Genomic DNA, 21,740 nt, shown 5'->3' with positions numbered 1-21,740 from the left:
TGTACTGTTTCATAGCTACAGCATATTTCGTCCAACAACCCAGTTGTTCAGGTTTAATCAGCTGCGCTCAAAAAATGAGAAGGAACTTGGGTTTAAAAAAAAAAAGCAAAGTGGCATAAACATTTAGAGCAGCATTAGATGAGAGGAGGTGACTTCAGGGAGAAAACCTGTGGCTTCAGATGGGTGTGAGAGAGGCTCAGCACAGAGATGCTAAGCTAGAGAGTGTTGCAGATGCTCTTTATTTCTTATTTTGTCTGAAGAAAACCAGTGACAAATATCTTCATCGCTTGAGGGAGAGGGCTTGGATTTGTGAGAATTTCCAGAGAAGAAATGCTGAACTTGTTTTGTCCTTTGTTTGCAAACAGAAGATCCAGTCAGTGTGGTGTCTGCCAGACACTGTAAGTGCTGCTGGTCCACTGAGTTGTCCTTGTTGACATAGTTTGTGTGTGGGAGAAGGTGATGCTTGTTATTAGGTTTTTAATTCATTTGGTAGCTTTTAAGATTCCTTTTGTTGTTGTTGTTTCTCTGTAACTTACCCAGGAACTTACATCTTTGAGTTTTCAGATATATTGGTATCCAAAAATCTTTGGCTTGCAAATCTTTCGCATCTTGAAATGATCCAGGAACACTGAAAAGCAGAATATTTATTGATACAAGATTTCTGTGCATCCCTTAAGTTATGGCAGGGTTTGCATAATTCTGCTGTGTGGTACAATTTGATGTTCTTTGCATGTATAATCAGGAACTTCGTTGTTCCTCTGCCCAGAATGTAACTGTTGGTTTGGGTTTTATTTAATTGTTCCTTTCTGAATTGGCAATTCCTTTAAGGTTATGTACAAAACCCAAAATTTTTCATTTTAGTTTCAGGTATTTATAATAGTACTGATGCAGACTTATATTTAAACTGCAGTTCAGAAATAATTGTGACATTGTAAGTGTAATTTAAATATCAATGAGCGAAAAGGAGAAAAATACTCACTGCTTTATCTGTAGTCTTCTCTAGAAGTCATGGATTGTCCACTCTTTACTCCTTGGACATTCAAGCATAGAATCCAAGAACCAAAACCCATTAAAATGGCAGAATCAGAAATTATGCAGCATTATGAGAGTACAGGAAGGTATTTTTCATATGAGAAGTGTGCAGTGCTCATTCTTCTGTGGAAACCAGTAAATTGTTGACCTGGGAAGGCTGTTCTGCTCCTTCAGTCCAGAAGTTTGTCCACACTGAGTTCAGTTGGTTGTGTGTGCCCTTTAGAAAAAAATCTTCTTTCCTAACTTCCCTGTAAAATGAGAAGCCCGTACTGAAAATGAAAAGGTGCTGCTGTAAAAAGCAGAGACCCAGATTTTATTGAACCAAGTGTGTTCAGCAAGTGATGGGGAGCGAGTGTGTTTCTGTCGAGAATACTCTGTTCAAAGCTGCATGTTTGCAGTTTGCTGAAATTTGGAGCTTAATTTAGCAGCCTGAATTTCAGCATCTGGATTTTGTGACTGCTTTGAAAGCAAGGGATGGAGAAGGCTTGTATCCTCATGAGTAGAAGCTGTTAATTGCACATTGTTGATGCCAGGGGGGAGCAGGAGAGAAGGCAGCAGGAATGGTCATGTTCTCCAGCAGGGAACCTCTGGGGTCTAATGGCAGATTTGCAGTAGCAGGGAAACATTCCCTAAGCTTTCCCTGGTGAGCAGACATCACCTAGCTTTGGCCAGTGTTTGCAGCAAGAGGCAACCAAGTCTTACATATTTTAATTGGAGGTTTTGAGGCATGATAAAGTATATAACCAGGAGGTCTCTGTGGGTCCATCCAGGCTGGAGTCAAAGGAGGACTCTGCAATCTCATCATAATGTAAAGACACAAAGCAAAAGTGGGACTAATGGCTAAATTTAATTACAGGGAGCAGGCCTTTGGTAGTGCAGTTCATGACACTAGGTAACCATTGCATGGTGAGGTCTGCAGCTAAAACACTTGGGAAATTGCAGAGGTATTAGTAAAATTGTGCTGCTTTGTCAAAGGGAGAAAAGATTTATTTTTATTTAAGGGAAATAGTTCACAGCTATTTGTGCTTCAAAGCTGCAGATAGAACATGTATTCACAAAAAAATCACATACAAAGGCTGGTGATGTTTCATCTGTCTTTTCTTTCAGAATTTTGTAAAATGGTGTGCCAAAAGTGTCCTGTGGAAAGAAAAAAAAGATCCCTATGCAGATAAACGTAACTCACAGTGAAATCCAGCATTAGGGTACCTGATCTGAGATGACTGAAAGTCTAATTTGAGCATAAACTACTTCTGCATTTGATGTCCAATTCACTGGTTGTGCTCTTGAAGTGCCTTCCATTTTGAGATATTACTGGTTCCAGCAGTTTTCCCCACTTAAAATACATTTAAACAGATAGGATTATAGAATGCAGGGATTATGTTAGATAAGACTTATAAACTCTTTAGAAAGTATGTAAACACTCATGCCTCATGGCATAAGCCCACCTAATAACAGGGTTTAGGAGAAAAATACCTTGTAGAGGTAGTTTATTCCCTTGTTGACTTGGAAGGGGTTTTTAGTAATTCTCTGTAAAGCAGTGGCAACTAGTCACTGATCTCTGTGGTCACTTATTTGGCACAGATCTTGTTGCTTTGGACTGAGTGTTAGCAGCACTTTCATTGCTCTGCTGAAAGAGAATTAGTACAATCCTTCGGAACAAGGAAAAAAAACCTTTTGTACTGTGGTGTTCACCATAAATTGAATATATATTTCTAGCGTTTGGCTTGATTGCATTTAAAAGCCATATTTAGTAGTGCCCCTCAAATTGACTGTATGGGGAATCTCTGTAAGAAGCAGTGGAGTTGCTGCATTTGACTTCCTTGAAAGCTAAATACTTGGTATTTGCTGAAATAGGAAAAGTATTTATACAGTGGAGTACTCAGCTAGGGTTCTTTTGTCTGAAAAAATAATACCAAATTACGTGAATTGCCTTAGGTTTTTCAGGAAGTGACTCTCCATTGGCCTCACTGTATTTATTAGGTAAAGGAGACTTGTGTGGAAGTTACTTCTTTGTGTTGAATGCAGAGACAAATGCAGTGAGGAAGGAGTGGTTAGAGCAGTATTAGTGCAGCTGAAAATCAAGTGCCCAGAGAAGCAGAAGTCTAAGGTAATGTCATTTAGAACCAAAAAGAAAAAATTCTTTCTTTCTTTCTGCTAATCAGATGGAATACAGACTATGCTTTATTTTTTCATTTATGCAGAGAATGAAATATTAAAGGATACAGAAAACCAGACATGTTTCAGAGTCTTTTAAATTTGAAATCTAGAATTTTTATTTTTAAAGGACTAAATATATGGCTCCGAATGTTATTAAAGACCTTTGATAAATTGATCTTAATTTCATAGCCTAGTTATTTTTATAGCTTATTTCCTGAAGTATATTCTGTTCTGGAGCAGATATAAACGTAATTTCCATGTTGCATGTCCTATTTTAAGGCCTGCAGATTCAAGACAATCCCCAAATATTGATTATTTTAATGAACACTTGCATTAAGTATCTGAACTTAGCACTGTGGGGGAGGAGACACAGAAATGGTAGCGGGTTTCTCAGTGCTGGATCTGTAAAATGTTTTTTGTGTGGTTTGATGTCTGTGCTGAACGCTGAGGGAAATGGTCAAATTAGCATCCATCATTTTCTTTATCACTTCTCTGCAGTCGCCTGGTGCAGACTCTGTGCCGGCGAACAAAAGAATTTTGATTTCTTGATTATTGGAAAAAAAGCAATTGAAATGAGCGTTGGGGCAAATAGGCAGAAAGCAAGCAGGCATGACCCTTGTGCTGCAAGAGAGCTTTCTAATTAACTTCACCAGTTTCAATTCTCAGCTGCTTCTGAAGTGTATTAATGCCTTTAATGCATATTTAGAGTATTCTTCAGTTTTTACTGCTTGGTTTGAGTAAATACCATCACCTTCCCATCAAGCTCAGTGTGGTAGGATTACCAGTGTGATTTTCCTCAACAGCACAAGCTCACCTGCACCTCTGAGATATGACTTCCTGATGCAAGGTTACTTATGAGGCTTTCCAGTGTGTCTGCTGACCTTCTACTCTGAGCCTTTTTTCCGTCTCTGGTGTCGCCTGCATGGAAGATCCCTGTCTACCAGGGCACAGCCAGTGAAGTGGCTCTGGTGCAGCCCTCTGTTAATGGCACTCCACCCTTCACTTCTAGTGTTCTCTCTCCTTTTTGGATCATTCTCCCCTCTCCTCAAGAAGCTCAGGACCTGTGCTTCAGCACTTGTGCACAGCTGCTTCTCCCCGTGACTTTCTCTTTTCTTTCTTTTAGCCCAAGGAGGAAGGGGAGGAATGTGAGTGCCAGGAAAGCTCTGGGAGACTGTCAGCCAGTGGCGAGGGTCCCTTCCAGCTGAGGCAGGGTCCTTTGGGGCAGCAGCAGACAGCACACCCAGGTACCTGTCAGGGCTCCAAGGCTGACTTCCCAGCATTTCTCCATCCCCTGCTGCTCAAGGAGTTCTGCCCTTCAGCCACACGTAAGAGCAGCACGGCTCTACTGTGGCTGTCACCCCTGCCTGCCTCTGTCCCTGTGCTCTTGCTGCACAACTTGTCCAGAAACAGAAGTGACCTGTGTAAAACCATTCAAGTGCTTTGGAAAGTGATCTGCCTCCTGCTCTCCTTTTTCACAAGGCTAATTTTCACCACCGCTGCATTTGGAGTTTGTTCTTGACTTTCAGATGGTGTTCAGTAAACTCGTGACCAGGGTTACTTGACCTGCCTGCGGTAGCTGATTCTCTGAATCAGTGAGCCAGGGAGTCCTTGCCCCTTCTGTCTTGCAGAGCTGATCCATCATCATTTGACTTCCCCCTAGCAAGCAGTTTGTTTTCTCTACAGCCAAAAGAGTTCTGCCAAGGTGATCTTCGCCTTGGCTCCTGGGAGTGGTCAACGTGAGACCTTCAGACTGGTATTGGGATCCACTGCTCCTAGGACCGTGAAAGTCCTCAGTGTTCCTGCCTCTCCTCTCTTTCCTGCTACCTCAGTTTATGGGCAGTCCCTGAACTGACCAAAGTCATCATTCAGGTTGCATCCCCTCAGAGTACATCTTTCTGATTTTTGCTTTCGGAGTTACTCTGTCACTTGAGGAAAGACCCATTTACATGATCAAGCCCAACCTCTTTTCTGTCTGTCTGTCAAGTGAGATGCCATTTGTAGAGGACAAAGTTCCTTTTGAGATATCTACTGCACAGAGGTCTTGCCTGGCCTTTTTTCTCCTCTGCTTCCAAAAAATTTCAAAGATTCACTGCTTGGAGACTTAGGCCATGATTTTAAATCGACCTACACTTAAAACTTCTTAACTTCTAATTTTGCTGTTAATACACAAGGATATATGGAGAGGGTGTTTTCTACACCCTTAGCACTGCTCACCACCTCTTCTTTTCTCCTGCTTAAAAAAGCATGGTTTCCCTTGCTGCCTGAACTGGGTGTGCAGCAGCCTTTGTGTGCAGCTCTGGCAGTCCTGTGCCTAGAGTCAGCACAGATAACCATCTCGGGAATCTGGCCTATTGGATGCACAGTCTTTGCCAACAAATCTCTGGATTTCATCAGCATTCTCTTCGTGTCCTGTGCTTCATTCCTGGAACAGTCATTGATAGGCTACTGCTGCCTCTGACTTTTCAAACCATTTGTGATACAGCCTGAGTTTTGTTTGGGCTCTTCTGCATCTTTCCCCATCTATTAAGACAGGTTTTGCTCAGGTGCCATGTTTCCTATTTCTGTGATGCCAAAATCTTGTGGTCACTCTCCACTCTCATTCCTGTGAAATTCTGATTCTGTAAAAAGAGGGGAAGAAAGCATCATGGCCAGTCTGATTCTTTGCCCACTGGCTCTGCTTTGGCTGACTCACTGCTGCACATTGTTGGATGTAGCTGCTGTTCTCTGTTGTTCCTGAGCAGGATCCATCACTGACTTTGCAAATGTTACTGCTTGTCCTTGCTAGGAATTTCAGTGCAACTTACTGACTTGCAGGTGCTGCTGGAGACAGGATATTGAACCAGGCACACCTCTGCTCTGACACAGTACTTCTGTCCTTATGACTCTCTCAGCATCTGTTTAATCAGTGGAATATATCAGCTTGAGGGGGAAAAAGACTGAAAACTTACTATTTTTATTCACAAGAGCCCAAACTGCTTTTTTTTTTTTTTTTTTTCCAGTTGATGGTTTTCAAGGGGTGTTGTAAAAGCAGATGGACGAAAAGCTGCATCATACTCACCTGCAAGCAAACAAATGGCAGCACTGCCAGTGTGATTAATTGTTGCTGCACTAGAGGGGCTGCTGTTCCTGCAGTACAAGCTCTAATCTCCCTGCTGCCCTAATCAGATAATTGTGCTCACACACGTTTGGAAGCACCTTAAGTTAGGGATCAACAGGCTTCCTTCCTCTTGCTGCAGAATTCTAGGACCCAAAAAATGAGGCTGCCGCCTCCTTCCCTGGGAAGCTGTTGGCTGGATGGAGGGGGTGTACTGACTTTCCTTGCTGTGAGATGGTAGGTAGGGCATGAGAAGATAGGACATGTAACAAGAAGTATTCTCCAGCAGTTCCTTTTTTAGACTCCTCTGTTCTCCTGCTTGCTGTATCTGTGTCATTTCTATTTACCAGTACATACATATCTTTGCCCAGTTCTCTTTATTTCTTTAAACATTTTCCTGTTCTGGAAGCCACTTTGTCTTAACCAAAAAAAATATAAAACCAAAAACCCAGCCCCAAACATGAACAGCTTGGGAACTTGACTGGTAACATATTTTTTTCCCTTATGCTTTCTGCTGCATTGGAATAGCTGCTCTGGTACCTTCATTTTGGTTGTTGGTAGTATTGTGGTACTCACTTGCTCCAGCTTAGGTATTCTACCAAACTGGAAACAAAAGGAACAAGTTTACCACCTTCCTGTTTAATACTGGGAAAAGCCTTTTGTAAGAGTTGAACATAACAGAAATGGCACTGGTTTTAGTGATGGTCAGCTAACAATGGCATCAGTCAGTGGTGTATCCAGTGCCAGACGTGTAGATAATATCATAAGGGAAGGTGTTAGCTGATACAGATGGAATCTGCCACCTTGAAAAGAACAGAATTTTTATGCTGGAGAAAATTCACTGAGAAGCATATTTGTGCTAATATTCTTCTCAAAAAATTTACCAAGATTAAGTGATAGAACTAAGTAGTATGTGCACACAAAGTCATAATATTTTCTCCTTGAAGTAGTTTTCATTACTTTTGTTACCTGCAGGTACCTAAAATGAATATTACAAACATTTGAAACCACACTAAATTTCTCTTCTTGCTTTAAAATTCTTGGAAGTTCTGTCTTAAAGCTGAAACAAATTTGTGGTGAGGCTCCCTGCAGTCTATATATCAGCACATAGCAAAATTTTTATAGGTAGACATGTTTTGGAATGTGATGAAGTAGCTTTACCTTTCTCAGCATCTTTCCAGATGCTGTGCAAAGTAATCTACGTAAATCTAACTATTACAGATTAACCTTCTTAGCTGTCAGGTTGCAGCTTTTTATTTATGTTACTGCTGATCAGATTAAAAATGCTGCAGTCACAAGTTGTGTTTTTAATATTAAATTTTGTATTCCGGTCTGTAATAAATTATTTTCCTCTGTGCATTGGAAAAAGTGGTTAGTAGAGCTCAGAGTTTAATTATTAGGCTGTTGATGAGACAGAACAAGGTATTGAGAGTCATTGTTCCAAATTACTGAGAGATTTGCTAGTATTGTTGTGGCTTTTCTTTTTTTATGTTTGACAAAGGCTGAGGTACAAAACCTTAAATGTTGCTGAGTTAAATCATTTAATGACAAAATTACCAGGGCTCTTTGAATTTGCAGTCAAACAGGTTTCAGATATTGATGCTGCAGTATAATATTATGTCCTACTTAATATTCTTGTTTTGCAAAACATACTCTGTTTTTCTCCATTTTTATGTTCCTCTGCCATTTCCTTTAGACTGGAAGCATTACTGCCACCATTTCTACTTGAAATGATTCAAGGTTTGATGATGCACTGGCATTTTCAGACCCTAGCTGTGTCTTACCTGTGTTCTCTACTTGCTTCCTTCTTATTGACCGAGTATGTCCTTGGCCTTTTATTAGAAGTCTCTTACCTGTGAACTGAGATTTTGTTGACCCAGGACTTTTTTCACTCTGCAGTTCTCTAACATATGAAAGCAGGAACTTTGGTCTGTGTGCAGGCTCTGTCCTTCTGCCCTTCCTCTGCCACTCACTGCCATCATTTTCTAGTGGAGCTTCTCACAGGCTTTGATTCTGGATGTCTGCCATTGCCCTTTTTCATACGAGTCTGGTACATTTTTACCAACACTGTGTATGTGGTATGATATGGGCTTACTGCAGTCTGAGTTTCCTGTGCCTTTAGTTGAAGCCTGACCAGTGAAGAATCACTCTGTTCCTTTTGGTTTGCCTTAAGCTTCTGGTCCATTGTTCAGTATTAAATTTTTGGTTGCATTCTACTTTCATCTAAATTTCACAAGTGCTGGCATTTGGGATGATGTGCAGGAGGGAAGATACATCAGCTGTAATGAAGCATGTGCCTCTTCTGTGACCTGCTGGCTCATGCTCTTGGAGTGCCTTTTCTCTTTGGTTCCAGGCTGTGATTCTTTCTACCCTCTTGTAATTTCATCCTTTTTTTTGAGTAACAGTATTAAAAGTAGCACACTTCTAATATTTCATCTCCAGTCATAGTCTTTACACATTAGAAATGTCTATAGGCTTTTGTATTTCCCTTTGGTCAAATTTCATCAAAGGGTATCAAATCTTAGTGTTTTAGCACTGGCCACTTCTAAGCCTGTATCTTCAGTCACTCTTGAGCCTTAGGTCTTATTTTTAAAATGTGGTGACTGCAGAAACTTGCCTTCATTTTATTGCCTTCCTTTTTTTCTGGTACAGACATTCCTTGTTGGAGTTGTGGGATCTTCCCCATTCTTTCTGTACTACTTGTTTATTGATGCTGTGTCCTTTCTCCCCAGTGTGACATCCCCTATTTGGGATGAGAACTACTTCCCCCAGCATATTGCATGCTTAATATAATGCAGTGACTACTTTCATTGCTTTTGCAGATTCTTTTTTTTTCCACACTACTGCTAACCATTTTTATGTACTGTTACATCTTTTAGGGGTTTTTTCTAGTTTTATTAGTTTTCACTTTTTCTTACTGAGTCTTGTTTTCAGTTAGCCTGTTTGTTTCCAATGTCTGCATTCTTGTGTTTGAATTGTCTCTTCAGCATTGAATTTACAGTTCAGGATAGACAAGTCATGGCTGTTTCTTGTCCATTCATGCCCATCCCCAGAACACTGGATTTTTATAGTACAGTCCCTGTTCTGTTCTGGGACAAAGCGGGGAGGAGTGCAGCCTTGCTCTTCTCGGAACAGCTGCTAATTCAGAGGCTGTGTGCTCCTTGAAGGAAGGAGGAGGAGAAGATGAAAAGAAGGGGAAGCAAGAGATGTCAACTGAGGGAAGCAAAATCCAAATATTTGTTCAGAAATGGAACTCGCTTGTCTCGCGTATGTCAGGAGCAGTAGCTTTTCAAAACCTACTTAATCAGTTGCTTGCAGTAGTATGAACACACCCATGCTGAAAATCCAGTTTTGCATTTAAAGAAACTTGATAAAAGCAAACAAACAAAAAAGGAAAAGGAGGATAATATATTCTACCAAGCATGAAATGTGTGTGTTGTTTACAAGATATCTCTAGCCCAGCACAACTCTCAATGGGCCAACGATAAGGTTCCAGTCTTAGAGTAGAGGAGCTGCTGTTTCAGTAGCTGTGTTACTCTGTCCAAGTTCACCCTGGAAATTGTGATGCCTTTCAGTTTTTCTTCTTCATAACAGGGATAAAGGTGCTTTTCTCAGCGGTGTTTGGGAGGAAAGGTGTGTTTCAGAGGTAAAAGGCTTCCATGCTGTGGCCATGGGAACCACAGAAGACTCCAGCCAAGTCAGCACCATCTGTGTCAAACTGCCACTTAAGCTTTGCACGCAGATGAGTCCAAGTCCTCGAGCACAGCAGTGGCACAGCTGACTTGGTTGAACTCTGTAGTCTGCAGGTAAGAGCAGAGCCTTGTTTCAGGTGAGATACAGAACATCTGAAATGAGAGAAGCCTTTAGGACACTGTAAGGCATGATTTTCAAGAGTAGGTGTGTCTTACCTTGCTGGTGTGGTCGAGTGTAAAACGGAGTAGTCGCATGGTTTTGGAAGTCCTCTTGAAGTTTCTGTTGAGGGTAGGATTTTTGGGAGGATCTGGTGGTGCTGGGCAGCAGCAGGCTGTCCAAGCATGCTCCTGTGTTCTGACTTGGATATATGGGGCCATTCTAAAGTGAAAATAATTACTGTATCTAATTTTGAGAAATGGTAGTTACTGTCAGTTGGTATTTAATATATATAAGGACTGCCACTGGTTCAGCATCTCTGAAAATCAAGACATTGAATTATGCCATCTTGCCTTAAGAGATTTGTCACAACTGCAGAAGAGGACAAAACTCACGCAGTCTCCTCTGGCACTGCCTGGCAAACTCAAGCTTTCTAACTCAAGGTGCTGGATGAAGGATATTTCTTTCTGTTGTGGAGAGTTGCGGATGGGTTTGGGGAGTCTTGCTTGGATTTTGAAGTCACTGTGTCCAGGTCCTTGGAGTTCCCTTCCAGTGACATGTGAAGGTCTAGGGCTTGCAGTTGCCTCACCAGCAGTAATAATTTGCTTTAGCTACATTTATAGGATTTGTTTCACATTTTGGGCAACGCTTCTTTTTTATTCCCCTTTTTATTTTTCTAGGCTTGTTGTCATGGTATCTGGCACTTCCCATTCAGATATTAAAATTGAGTGAGTGGTGTCTGTATGTCTGGTTCATTTTCCCTCTCTTATCCTCTCCCCGAGGGAGAGTTTTACGTGGGCTGTAGCACACTGTTTGCAAGGGCTTCCTTTGGGGGATTTTTTAATCACGGAGCAGCGTCTCTGTTGGGGAAGGCCTGGTGTGAAGAAGCCCCTTCCACTTGGGTTGGAGTTTATTAAATCCTGTGTGCATAAGGCTCCCGTGGGACCTCATTGTGCAGCTCGTGTCTCCCCTCGAGCTCCCCGAAAAAGGCCTCACTCCTTCATGAGTGAGCTTTTATCTGAGTGTCTCTGGCATTAAGGCAGTGATAGGAATTTTCTCTATGCAGGTACCTGATGGGGAGGCCCATTGCTCTTTGGGTGTCACGGCTCTATGCTTGGGAGGAAAGTTTGCTTGAGGGATCTTGTACCATCTGAGGATCTTTGTGTCGCTGTGTAGCCTTTGCAGATGCTCTAGCTGGGGAACGTAGAGGATTTTCCCCAGAGATTTGGGATATCTCTACTGTTTTATTTTTTTGCAAAACTATAGGCACGTTTCTTACGAGGGGATCTGTTGACAGTGCATTTTCACTGTTAGTCTGCAACCTGGCTTTCATCTCCAGTAGTTTCTTAAGAAGGATCCACTGAACTCAGGTAATGCTGATGGCTGTTTTTGACTCAGGACAATTCATGTTTAATTCTAGGTACATTGTAGCATCCCATCATATCTGGGGCTCCAGGTTGGATTGCCTTTAAATGCAGCTGACTTTTCCTAATGGAGAAGTGGTATCCTCTCAAAAGAACTAAGGATAATCCAAGTATAGTAATTTGATGGAAGGTTGCAAAACAAAGCTTGTACCCAGATGCCTTTCTGCAAAAGGCAAAAAACAAGTGATTTATCAACCATGCTTGTCTGGTTTTTGCTTTGAGAAAGATTGTGCATTTTTCCCTAAATTCTTGCAAAAGTAAGCAATAATAGCTAGAGAATGCTTTCTTGCTGTTCATGGGCAACATGTATTAAATAAATCGTAGTTTGTACAAAGATAAGGAGTCTGTATTGTAAATAAGCCATAGACTAAATGAGTGCTGTGATAGAGCTGCACTGAGCACAGAACAAGTTACCCTTCATAGATGGGTTGCAGTGAATTGTGACAGTGACAGCCTTAGCTTAATTGTTTGGTCCTAGGAGCACTGTGTGCAGAAGATGCTTCCCTCCTGGTTTGCTTCTCCTGAGACTGCAGTGTGCATTGCTGGGGTGACAGCAGGTGATTCTCCTTGGTAGAGAGGTGGAGGATGAATGAGACTGACATTACTGGTATAAAAAAGCGTCAGAAGGAGCAGGTTTTGAACTGGTCTCATGATCAGATCTCATTTTCCCTTGATCTGAATTTTCTCTACAGCTTACCTCCTTTTTTAGGTGAACAGCTCTACTTGTTGGTGGCTGTTGTGGAAACAACAAGGAAAAAGCAATGAAAGTCGTTTCACTTGACCCTCTTTGTGCATTATGAATATATCATCTCAAGGGTATTTATGTAACCTTCTCCAAAAGCCTCTACTTCATACGGCTTTTCATATGAGTTGCAGTCATTCCTTTTCATCCCAGGAATGTTTAAAACCCTTGTGAATTGGTATGAAGGCTCACAGGGTGTTGTTCTGAAATGGACGTGCCAGCTGGAGCAGGGATTGCCTCGAGTGTCAGAATTCTCTTTGGTTACTCTTGCTTAAAAGACAGAAAGCAATCTCCCTGCCAGCCACCCATAGGTGCTGTTTATTCCAAACATTTCAATCTTGAGGAACACTGGGAAAAGTGGAAGAGCATGTGGCAGTTTGCTTTGAAGAGCCACAGGTGGACAGCAAGTTGCGCTGAGCTTTTGCTGGAGAGGGAAACTCGCCCCATGACCAGTTTCTTTCCCAAATTTCACCGAGATTTGAGCAGGCAGAAATGGATCTCTGGGGAGCTTTGGAGAATTCGTGGTGAGCATTATTTATCTTTTGGTCCCAATGCCAGAGTGAGTGAAGGCTGCCTGGCTGATGAGCTGTCACACTTGTGAAGGGAGGGGTTGTGGCAGGGAGGCACCAGTGCTCACAGTGCTGCTGTCAGGGGGCAGCTTTAATTAGGTTTTACATCTGGGCAGGGGACAACAAAACCACAATTTAAGGCAGTTGGGATCACTAATGTCCCATTCTGTGCTTGTTCTCATGGGTGACCGCTCATAGTGCAGACCACAGTCCTTCACTATGACATTACGTTCCACAGTAATTAATTTCCAAATAAAAAGGATGTTTTTAACCATTTTTTTAGCTTACCTGGTTGCAGGTGAGCAATTAAAAGTTATATGTATCTGAGTTGCTATTAGAATAGTGTCCTACAACAGGAAGGCTTCAGACTCTCTGAGAAAGTAGTTTGCTTCTGCTTTGCTTGTGGCAATGATTGTTCTTCATAGAACCAGCAGGAGCAGTATATTTGTAGAGCTTCAGAGTAGAAGAGATTATAGAGCACTTAACACATCCTGCCAAAATGTTTCCTGGATTAATTTCTGCTTGAGCTAGAGCATAGCTTTCAGAAAATAAAATAAATCAAGCCTTCAGAATTTCCAGTGGTAGAACTGACAAAATGGTTGGGAGGTACTTAAATTCATGTTACCTTCAAAGTCAAAAACAGAAAGCAAATGACTTCCACCGGAAAACAGTGTTTGCTGTACTGTTTCTAGTCTGGTTTCACTTGCCAAGTAATGGGACTTGGGATACAGAACTCCACAGGCAGACATTAGGAAGAAAAAAAATATAAATTTAGACTTCAGGCAAATACTAGTGTAGTAGTGTTCAGGTTCAGCTTCATACGAATTAGTGTCACAAGTTTTTTGATCAGGTAGCAGATTTGTTCCCTTTATCTCAACTGAAGTTCTTGTGCTGTGGTCAATTCTCATGGCCCCATCACCAAGGCATCAGTGTTTTGCTTTTGGAGCATGTGCACCAGGACTGGGCTGTTCCTCAGCAAAGCAGATCAGAAGCAGCAATTTTTCTTTTCCTTTGCTGATTGTGTGACTTTTATGGCAAAAATAGTTTTAACTCTTGTGACAATGTTGCAGGCTTGATGTAGCCTGTGTGAGTTTTTGATTTCAGCATTCCTAAAGCATGCCACAGTTAACGTGGTTTGTCAGGATATAATCTTTGTGCTGTGTAAATGTGTGTATTTGTGGTTTACTGAGGAACTTAAATTGCTTTGTGCCTTCCCTCTGTCCTCTTTGTACTTATCCTCTCCTCCTTCTGTCTTTCCACAGTCAATTTTCTCGAGCAGGGAGTTTGGGTTTTTTCCACTTACTGGTAGAAATAAGCAATTTAGGGCCAAGATCTGTTTCCTGAGACTGACCTGTAGGAGAGCATCTTTCTCGTGATTTCCTGTTCATGATTCCCAGTAAGAGATCTGTTGGCTTCTTTAATCCGTTTAATATGTCCTATGTTAATTTTGTTTTAGTCAATTAATAAGCAGTACCAAATTAAGTCCTTTAGAGAAGACCAAGTACATCAATGTTGATTTAATGGCATTCTTAAAATTTATAGGTCAGACTTGTAATCTCATCAAGAAGGTTGTCAGTTTAGTTTGACAGCATCTATTTTCCATAGACTTAAATTGATTGACATTGATTTTATTACCCCTCATTAATTCTTTATTATTAAAATTTAGTATTGAATATTCTGTAATTTTGCCTTGCTTGGCATTAGACTGCTGGACCTGTAAGTACTTGTGCCATCCAGTCCTCCCTCTTTGAATTTCAGTGCCAACATTTTTCCTCCAGGCTCCTGGAATTTGTTGGAATCACAAAAGAAAGCCACGAGCCCCACACACACACACTTTTTTTTGTGGAGTCTGTTCTCTGTAAGTAATCCAGATCAGTTCATTTAAACATTTATAATTCAGCATTCACCTGGGTTGCTAGTTGTATCTTCACATGCTTCTTCAGGTGTAGATAATGCCTGATGTCTCTATATTGTTACTATTAGTATCTCTTGGTGAGTCAGGATGAGTGTTAAGGGATCTTTTTTTCTGTAACCTAAAAAAAATTATTTTGTTATTTCAACTTTTATTAGCCAGAGGGGTTTCATGCCTTTTTTACATCTGTTTTCTATGACATTTCTGTTCTAACTTACAGGGTTTTTTCTATGTGTTTTCCCTTTGCCTCTTAATATAAATATGGAATTGGCTAAAGCAGACTGACTTACATAGGAAGTAAAGGAAGGTACAGGTCTTTAACACTGCCTCTTTCACAATTGCAGGTTTTTTGATGTATGGATAAGTGATACAGGGTAAATTGTTTTGGGGTGGGTTTTTTTCCTATCTTTCTCATGGCTTGTTTTAAGCATAATTTTCAGCTCTGAAATGGAACTTTAACAAATGCAAAATATGTACATTTCCAGCTTGGGCTTGGCTTTGCTTGTTTTGTTTTTTGGGTTTTTTTTTTTTAAATCCTGTCAAGTCCTTGATAACTTCTATGCCTGTTACTACTGATTTTTAGACTTGTTCCTTACCAGATTCTGGGAGGTCCACGATACATTTTCTGCTGCTAGAGAAAGCATTCGGAAGGAGCAGTGGGAATAGCAGGATAACAAGGTGTTGTTTTGGGATCATCTAGAAATATCTCTTGCCTGACCTACTGAATCGCAGCATGTGATGAACTATTGGATTCCAAATCACAGAAAATATTTACTATTTACGGTGCTGTTCCTGGGAAGTGTAGCATGGGAATGGACCACAGTGTCTGTGTGGGATCCCACTGAGAGGTCCAGCTGCTTGCTTTGTGCTGCCAGATTGTGTCCAAAGAAGTGTTACCCTTTTGGAGTACATGATGATGAAAATAGGGAAGTTCATACTGTTTCCTGTATTCTGGAACAAAGCCTTTCCTTTCTTCACCTGTAACAGGTTTTAGTTCTTTCATATCTAGAGTCTGTTTTGTCTGACATACAGTACGTTGCTCTAGAGAGGAATTTGAAACTCATGTTTTTAGCTGCATGTATAAAATCTTTTGGCTTCTCAACTGTAAATGTTTAGCCCAGTAAAACTTTATGATGTTTGCCACAGTCGTCATAAAGCTTTTCACAGATGAAAACCTAATCCGAGTTTTTCTTTTAAATTTTTTGAGACCAGGGTGTTTGTGTCAATCTTCAAACACATAATAATATTTAGGAGAGATGGTTGAAAATACAAAGAACCAAAAGAAAATACACCCCTGAGGTGGAAAGCTCTTAATGGGAAGGTTCTCTCCCTACAGCTTCAGTGGTACAGTGAGGTCTGTGCCAGGAAGCAGCAGAAGGAATTTGCTGATGGGAACAACTGCACTGATGTTTCACTGGGTGTGGAGTTTGAGAGTTTTTAAGATAAAAGGGGTATTCATTGAATTGAAATTCAGTGCTCAAAATTCTGAGCATTCACCCTGTTTTTGTGAGAGTACAGTACAGCTAATATAGCAATCAGTGAGATATGAATTCATAACCAAATGCTTCTGAGTAACAGGCCTGCAGTCCTGTTACAAATTTCATATATTTCTTCATGTTCAGGAGTATATACACTAACAAGAAGAAATCATGTTTCTGCAGACCTGTTGTTTGAAAGAAAAATGGTATGGCAGTGTAATAGTTTTTATTAAGCCAGGTTCTGCAATCCTGCACGCAGACAAGACCAGCTTTATTCGTTTTGGTATTTGTTATCCTTCACCTAGGAGAAAATATATTTATCCATTGCTGTTGGTAGTGAGAATGAGAGATGGTGGTATCTAAATAACTTGAATGTTACTGGAGGATGCAGAAAAAAGGTTCTTTGTAATTGTGAGCTGATTTTCTTGTATTGCCATTTATTTCCCTTTCCTACTGCTAGTGCTGTCTGTGGGTTTACTGTCCATGGTCTCTCTTGTGCAAGTACTTACAGAAGTGAGACTGTTTCTTTGGGAGAGTGTTAAAAAAAATGTGTACATTGTTAAAAAAATGTATAGAGGTTGGTGAGTCCATGTGCCTTGAGAATAGCAGTGGCTGGACATGGAAGCCCAGGATCAGACTTGGACATAAATCCCAATCTCACAGCAGCTACTCCTGCTCTCTGTGCCCCTCTGAAGTCCAGAGATGATGATCAAGAAAAGGATGCAAACACAGGTTACCCAAGCTCTGATCCTCGAGTCTCTACCCCATAAAAAGATCTTTGTTTCCTAGAGAATGGCTTTCCTCTCCCTGGGATTGTTTAGGATTAAATGTATCGCAGATTTGATATGTTCAGAGGCACAGGGGTTGGGGCTGTATAAAATACCTCCGGTGGGCAAGCAGAGGAAGGCATCTTTAGTACTCTGCTCCAGACTTTGTGCTCAGCCAGACTTCAGGTCATTCTTGGTTAATGTCATGTAACTTGGGTAAGAATATTTTTGTTGAGATTAGTTCAGCTCTCCAGGAAGACAGAGTATGTTTTTATACTTTTTTCTGAAGTTAAATTGATGGGATGGAATTGCTCTCTGGCTGTATTGTATGTTAAAGCAGCCATTTCTTATCCTTACGCCTGCATGTGGGCATTTCAGGCATGAACTGCAGTGTTTCCATGGATTTTTAAAGTCTTCCATTGCATAGTTAGCAGCTTTTAGGGCTTTGATCTGATTTCGTAAGACAGAAGCGCTGCCTGTATTTGTGTTACAGCGAACGCTGTATTTTTGGTGGCGTCTGACTTTGAGAAACACACAGATGCTTTTTTGTAGTCCAGGAGACAAAGAAACAAAGCTTTGTGCTGGGAGGCAGGATCTGTGCCTCCAGGGGACATCAAGGCACTTGGTGTGCAGCTGCCTTCCCAAGCTCCCCTTCCTCCTGGTGAGCAGGAGCTGGGGAGCTGCTTGCTGCTCCCGTGGATAGAAACCTCCACAAATGCTGCTCCTGTCCTTGGGAGGGATTTTCGCATGTTTCCTTTCTCACTGCCTGGGAGCAGGAGCCTTTTGATCCCCTGCACATCAGCACTGAGAGGACAGGTGGATTTCTGGCTTGCTGTGCTCTGGATGCACAGAAAAGGGTGGATGAGGGAGCATGGCTGGAATGCTCAGCCACTCACCTGTCCCTGCTTGGGCTCGCTGATTCTTGAAATGTGATTATCTGTGGCTGTGTTTCTAAGTTCATGGGCCTTAACGAGAAAAAAAAAAAAAAAAAAAAAGCTGTGTGTTTCCAAACATGCAAAATAAGTTCAGTAGGATGCTCAAAGGAAGGGATCTGGAAGCGGTTGTCTGACATGTTGCATTAATAAAATCGGTGCTGCAAAGCTGCTGCTTGGGAATCGGGAAAAGATCCCTGTCGAGTGGATTCTGCCAGCCCTGTGTGTGTCCATGATCCCTGCAGTGCCAGCAGCACGGCCTCCCCAGCCCCGTGTCCCTTTCCCCAGTCATCACCCCGCTCTGTTTCTGCTGCAGACACACACACGGCTCTCGCTGCTGAAGCAGGAGCTGGTGAAAGGCTTTTGGCTGCTGAAGTGGGCTCCTGCCATCCCGTGCACAGCAGCAGTTGTTGCACTGTTTGGCTTTGCTGTCATCTCAAATACTCAGAAGGGAGCTTTAATGCCCTCCCTTGCCCGGCTGCAATTTGGGCTGTCCCTTGTCCTATTTATTTACTGGCTGCTCACTGAGCAGTAAAACAAGATGTAAAAGGTGGTTTTCTGTTCCTCAGCTCCTTCAAGGTTAGTGTAAAAATGCAGTTTCCTAATTTTGCGGTTTAAATGCTTCAAGACTTGCTTATAAACAGCAGCAAATTTCTATATGTGTGTGTTTATTTAATTTGAAAATGTGGCCTCGTTACTGGCAGGTCAGCCGGTTGTATTTGTTAGGAGCTCAGCACAAAACTATTACACAATTCTGTTGCTGTCAAGCCACATATATGCTTTTCAGTAAACTCCTGGGGAAGGCAGGGTGAGGAGTTGCTGCTTCTCGTTCTTACAGAATGATCTTCAGAGCAGCAATTTAAAGTTATGATGGCTCCCCCTGTATTAAGGAGATAAAGAAATGGTGAAAAGCAGCGTAGAGACTAACAGAAGCAGGGATGGAATGAACAGTGTAAGAAAATTGTGCTTCCGCTCTTGGAAGTTGTTCCTGTGCTGAAAAATACTGAGTCCTTTTTTCTTTATTTCTTGTGTTTCAACAGGGCAGAGTTTAGGGTATGGATTCGTTAACTACATTGATCCAAAGGATGCAGAGAAAGCCATTAACACTTTAAATGGACTCAGACTCCAGACCAAAACCATAAAGGTAAGACAATGCCTTTTGCTCAATTCAGGTAGGGCAGAAAGTAGTTGGAACCGTTTCTGGCAATTTCACCACTCTTTTATTCTCCATTGTAAGGGGGTTAATGAGCTCTGCCTTGGAACAATGAGCAGACATGCAGAAGATGAAATCTCTCTTCTCCGAAATTGCTGCTATTGTTAAAGAGGGGGGGGGGGAAAAGTAGCAGGAAGCTCTTTAAAGTGTGACAGTGAGGCTTAAATGTAGAATAAAACAGCCAGAGTGATACCATTATCCATAAACAGGTAAAGTTCATGATGGTGTATTAACAAGTTACGTTTCCTTATGTTTTAATGGGAAATACTTTGTCATGGAATTCTCTTTTAGTGACATTTCTGTCATTATTGGGTGTTGAAAGCATGTTTCTCACAAGTTAGAATATGTCATTCTCAAAAAAATTTTCTTTTCAATTTCCACATCCTTAATTTGATTTATTCTTTAAAAAGCTGGAGGCTTCCCACTGAAGTCTCTTATTTCATTGTTTGTAACAGACCATTAGTTATTCAATGACCTTCTTTAGTGGTCTCACAAGAAAAGCAAGCTTCTACACTGTGACAGTTTTTGCTGCATGGATGGTAAAGCTGTTCTGAAGCAGCTTACAGAACATTTCCAAATCCCAAATTCTGACAAATAATACAGCTTAAGGGATGCGAATCAAAAAATTGAAGGGGAACAAACAGCAGATCAGATTCAAATTATCTGAAACTGCTTTGATCATTTTTTTGAATGCTGGCTTTTGATTTGCACCATTTTCTTAATTTTTCCTCCGTAGTTAATTTGTATTTCAAAGCTAAAAATGTAAATATAAAAATAGATTTTTTTCTGTATTGAGTATTGGTACAAGTAATGTCAGTGATGTTGTAGCTTGCAAAAGAGACACAATATAATGTGGTCAGTAGTGTAGGTTTTGACATTCTGGCTATGGTTTGGATAAAGTGATATTCCCTAAAGCAAAAACGTTTCTTGGATTTCTGGTGTATTTCTAAGGATTGTTTCAGACAAGTTTTTCCCCTGATCTGTTAGATCAGTGAAGAGCAGAAGTGCTGAGCTGAGGGTTATGAAAGTGGTGGAGCAGCTGCACAGATTTCATAGAAAAGGCTGCTTCCAAACCTCCCTCAGACCATCCAGATTCCATCCCACAGACAGGCATGTGGGCCATACATCAAAATGCTCACAGCATGGCTCTGTGGAGTTAATGGAAACACTTACAGGAGTATGTAAGGCAAGGCAGCACAATCTACCATCTTATCCACTGCTGCAGGTGGAAAGGCAGGCTGGGGCTCAGCAGTTTCCACTTACAGTGAAAGGTGGCTGTCCAAATTGCTTTTAAAGGCACATTATTGGGGGAAAAATATTTTGAAAATACTTATTAAAAACTCAGTAGAACTTGAAAAATCTAGATCAGTTTTTCATGTAGCACATGTGTATTTTGAACATTATTCAGCCTTAGGAAAGAACTGCATTTCTTGTCCCCAAGTACCTCTGTTGCTTTGCCTGTGTTTTCCTTTTTTGTGAAACAGAGCAATGCTATTGCATTCATAATATTTCAAGGTTGCAGGAAACTCGTGCTGTAAAAGGCCTCCAGAAACTCCAACCCACACCAATTATGATTATATATTTCTCACCTGCAAAATTAAACCGTTATGTTGTTCTTCATCATTGATGGCAAGATTTAAGTTATCTGGGAACTTCCTATGCAAAATCTTATTTGTTTTGTTTTTTGTGTGTTTTTTTTTTAAATTCAGTATAAATTTTAGAAATTGGGCGGTTGGTTTGTTTGGGGATTTTTGTGTTTATTAATAGCTTGGAGACTGGTGTAGGATAAAGGACCTTTTGGGGTGCTCTCGAAAGCTGTTAAAATTTAATAATAAGCAAAGAGGTTGATCTGATCTACATGCACAGGAGCAGCATAAGGTCTTATGACTGGCAGGAAGCATTAGGGTTTGGGGGGGGGTTAAATAAAATAGAGTCTATGCAGTTGCTTAAAATGAAATCAAGGTGGCCATCTATCCCAACAGACAAAGTTTTGGCCACAGGGACATCTACTCAGCAGTTTCCAACCCAATTTCTCATTGCAGAATTGCGTGTCATTACCTTACCTTTACCTCCTTGGGGTTTTTTTGTATTTTTAATTACGAGTTACTTCTGGAAATCCTGATAAATGAGGTCTGCTTTCCCTGGTACTGTGCAGTGGGGATGGAGGTTTCCCAGTGTTCATGCTGAGGGGTAAATCAGATGTATTTAGTGCTGCCAGTGGCATTTGTGTTGCTGAGTTGTTGAGCCTGTCTCTGGTTTCCAAAGGATTTCAAGGTGATGAGGAACAGTACTCAGCACTGCTGAACCTTCTCACTTGCCCATTGCCTCCATGTGCTGCTTTCCAGCCTCTCACTGTCGTTCTTTGTACAGTTGAAGTATTTAAACTTGTGGAGATACTATATTTAATTATCAGACCCAATTACTTTAGCTGCAGATGCCCTTTACAGTTATTAAAAATGCTCTGTTGGTGTGTTAAAAAAACCTCTCTCAAGAGAACATGTAGAAAGGAATTTGGTGGCATATAGTTTTGTAGGCTAAAAAATATTCAGTAGAATAACATTGAGCTGGAAA

The 21,740-nt window shown here is 41.1% G+C and overlaps 1 protein-coding gene across 5 annotated transcripts in view; it reads left to right on the top strand.

Annotated features, from left to right (window-relative positions):
• ELAVL4 (ELAV like RNA binding protein 4) overlaps positions 1-21,740 on the top strand; it is an 80,449-nt gene that overhangs the window by 42,229 nt on the left and 16,480 nt on the right. For all 5 annotated transcript variants that reach the window (XM_066325513.1, XM_066325511.1, XM_066325510.1 and 2 more), the window contains exon 3: positions 18,997-19,100. In XM_066325513.1, the coding sequence (XP_066181610.1) occupies positions 18,997-19,100 (104 nt within the window). The remainder of the gene's footprint in view (positions 1-18,996; positions 19,101-21,740) is intronic.

The sequence above is a fragment of the Sylvia atricapilla genome, chromosome 9, assembly GCF_009819655.1.
Source record: "Sylvia atricapilla isolate bSylAtr1 chromosome 9, bSylAtr1.pri, whole genome shotgun sequence".
Classification (NCBI taxonomy): Eukaryota; Metazoa; Chordata; class Aves; order Passeriformes; family Sylviidae; genus Sylvia; species Sylvia atricapilla.
Note: the sequence above shows the minus strand (reverse complement) of the source record. Positions and strands in the feature narration are given on the sequence as shown.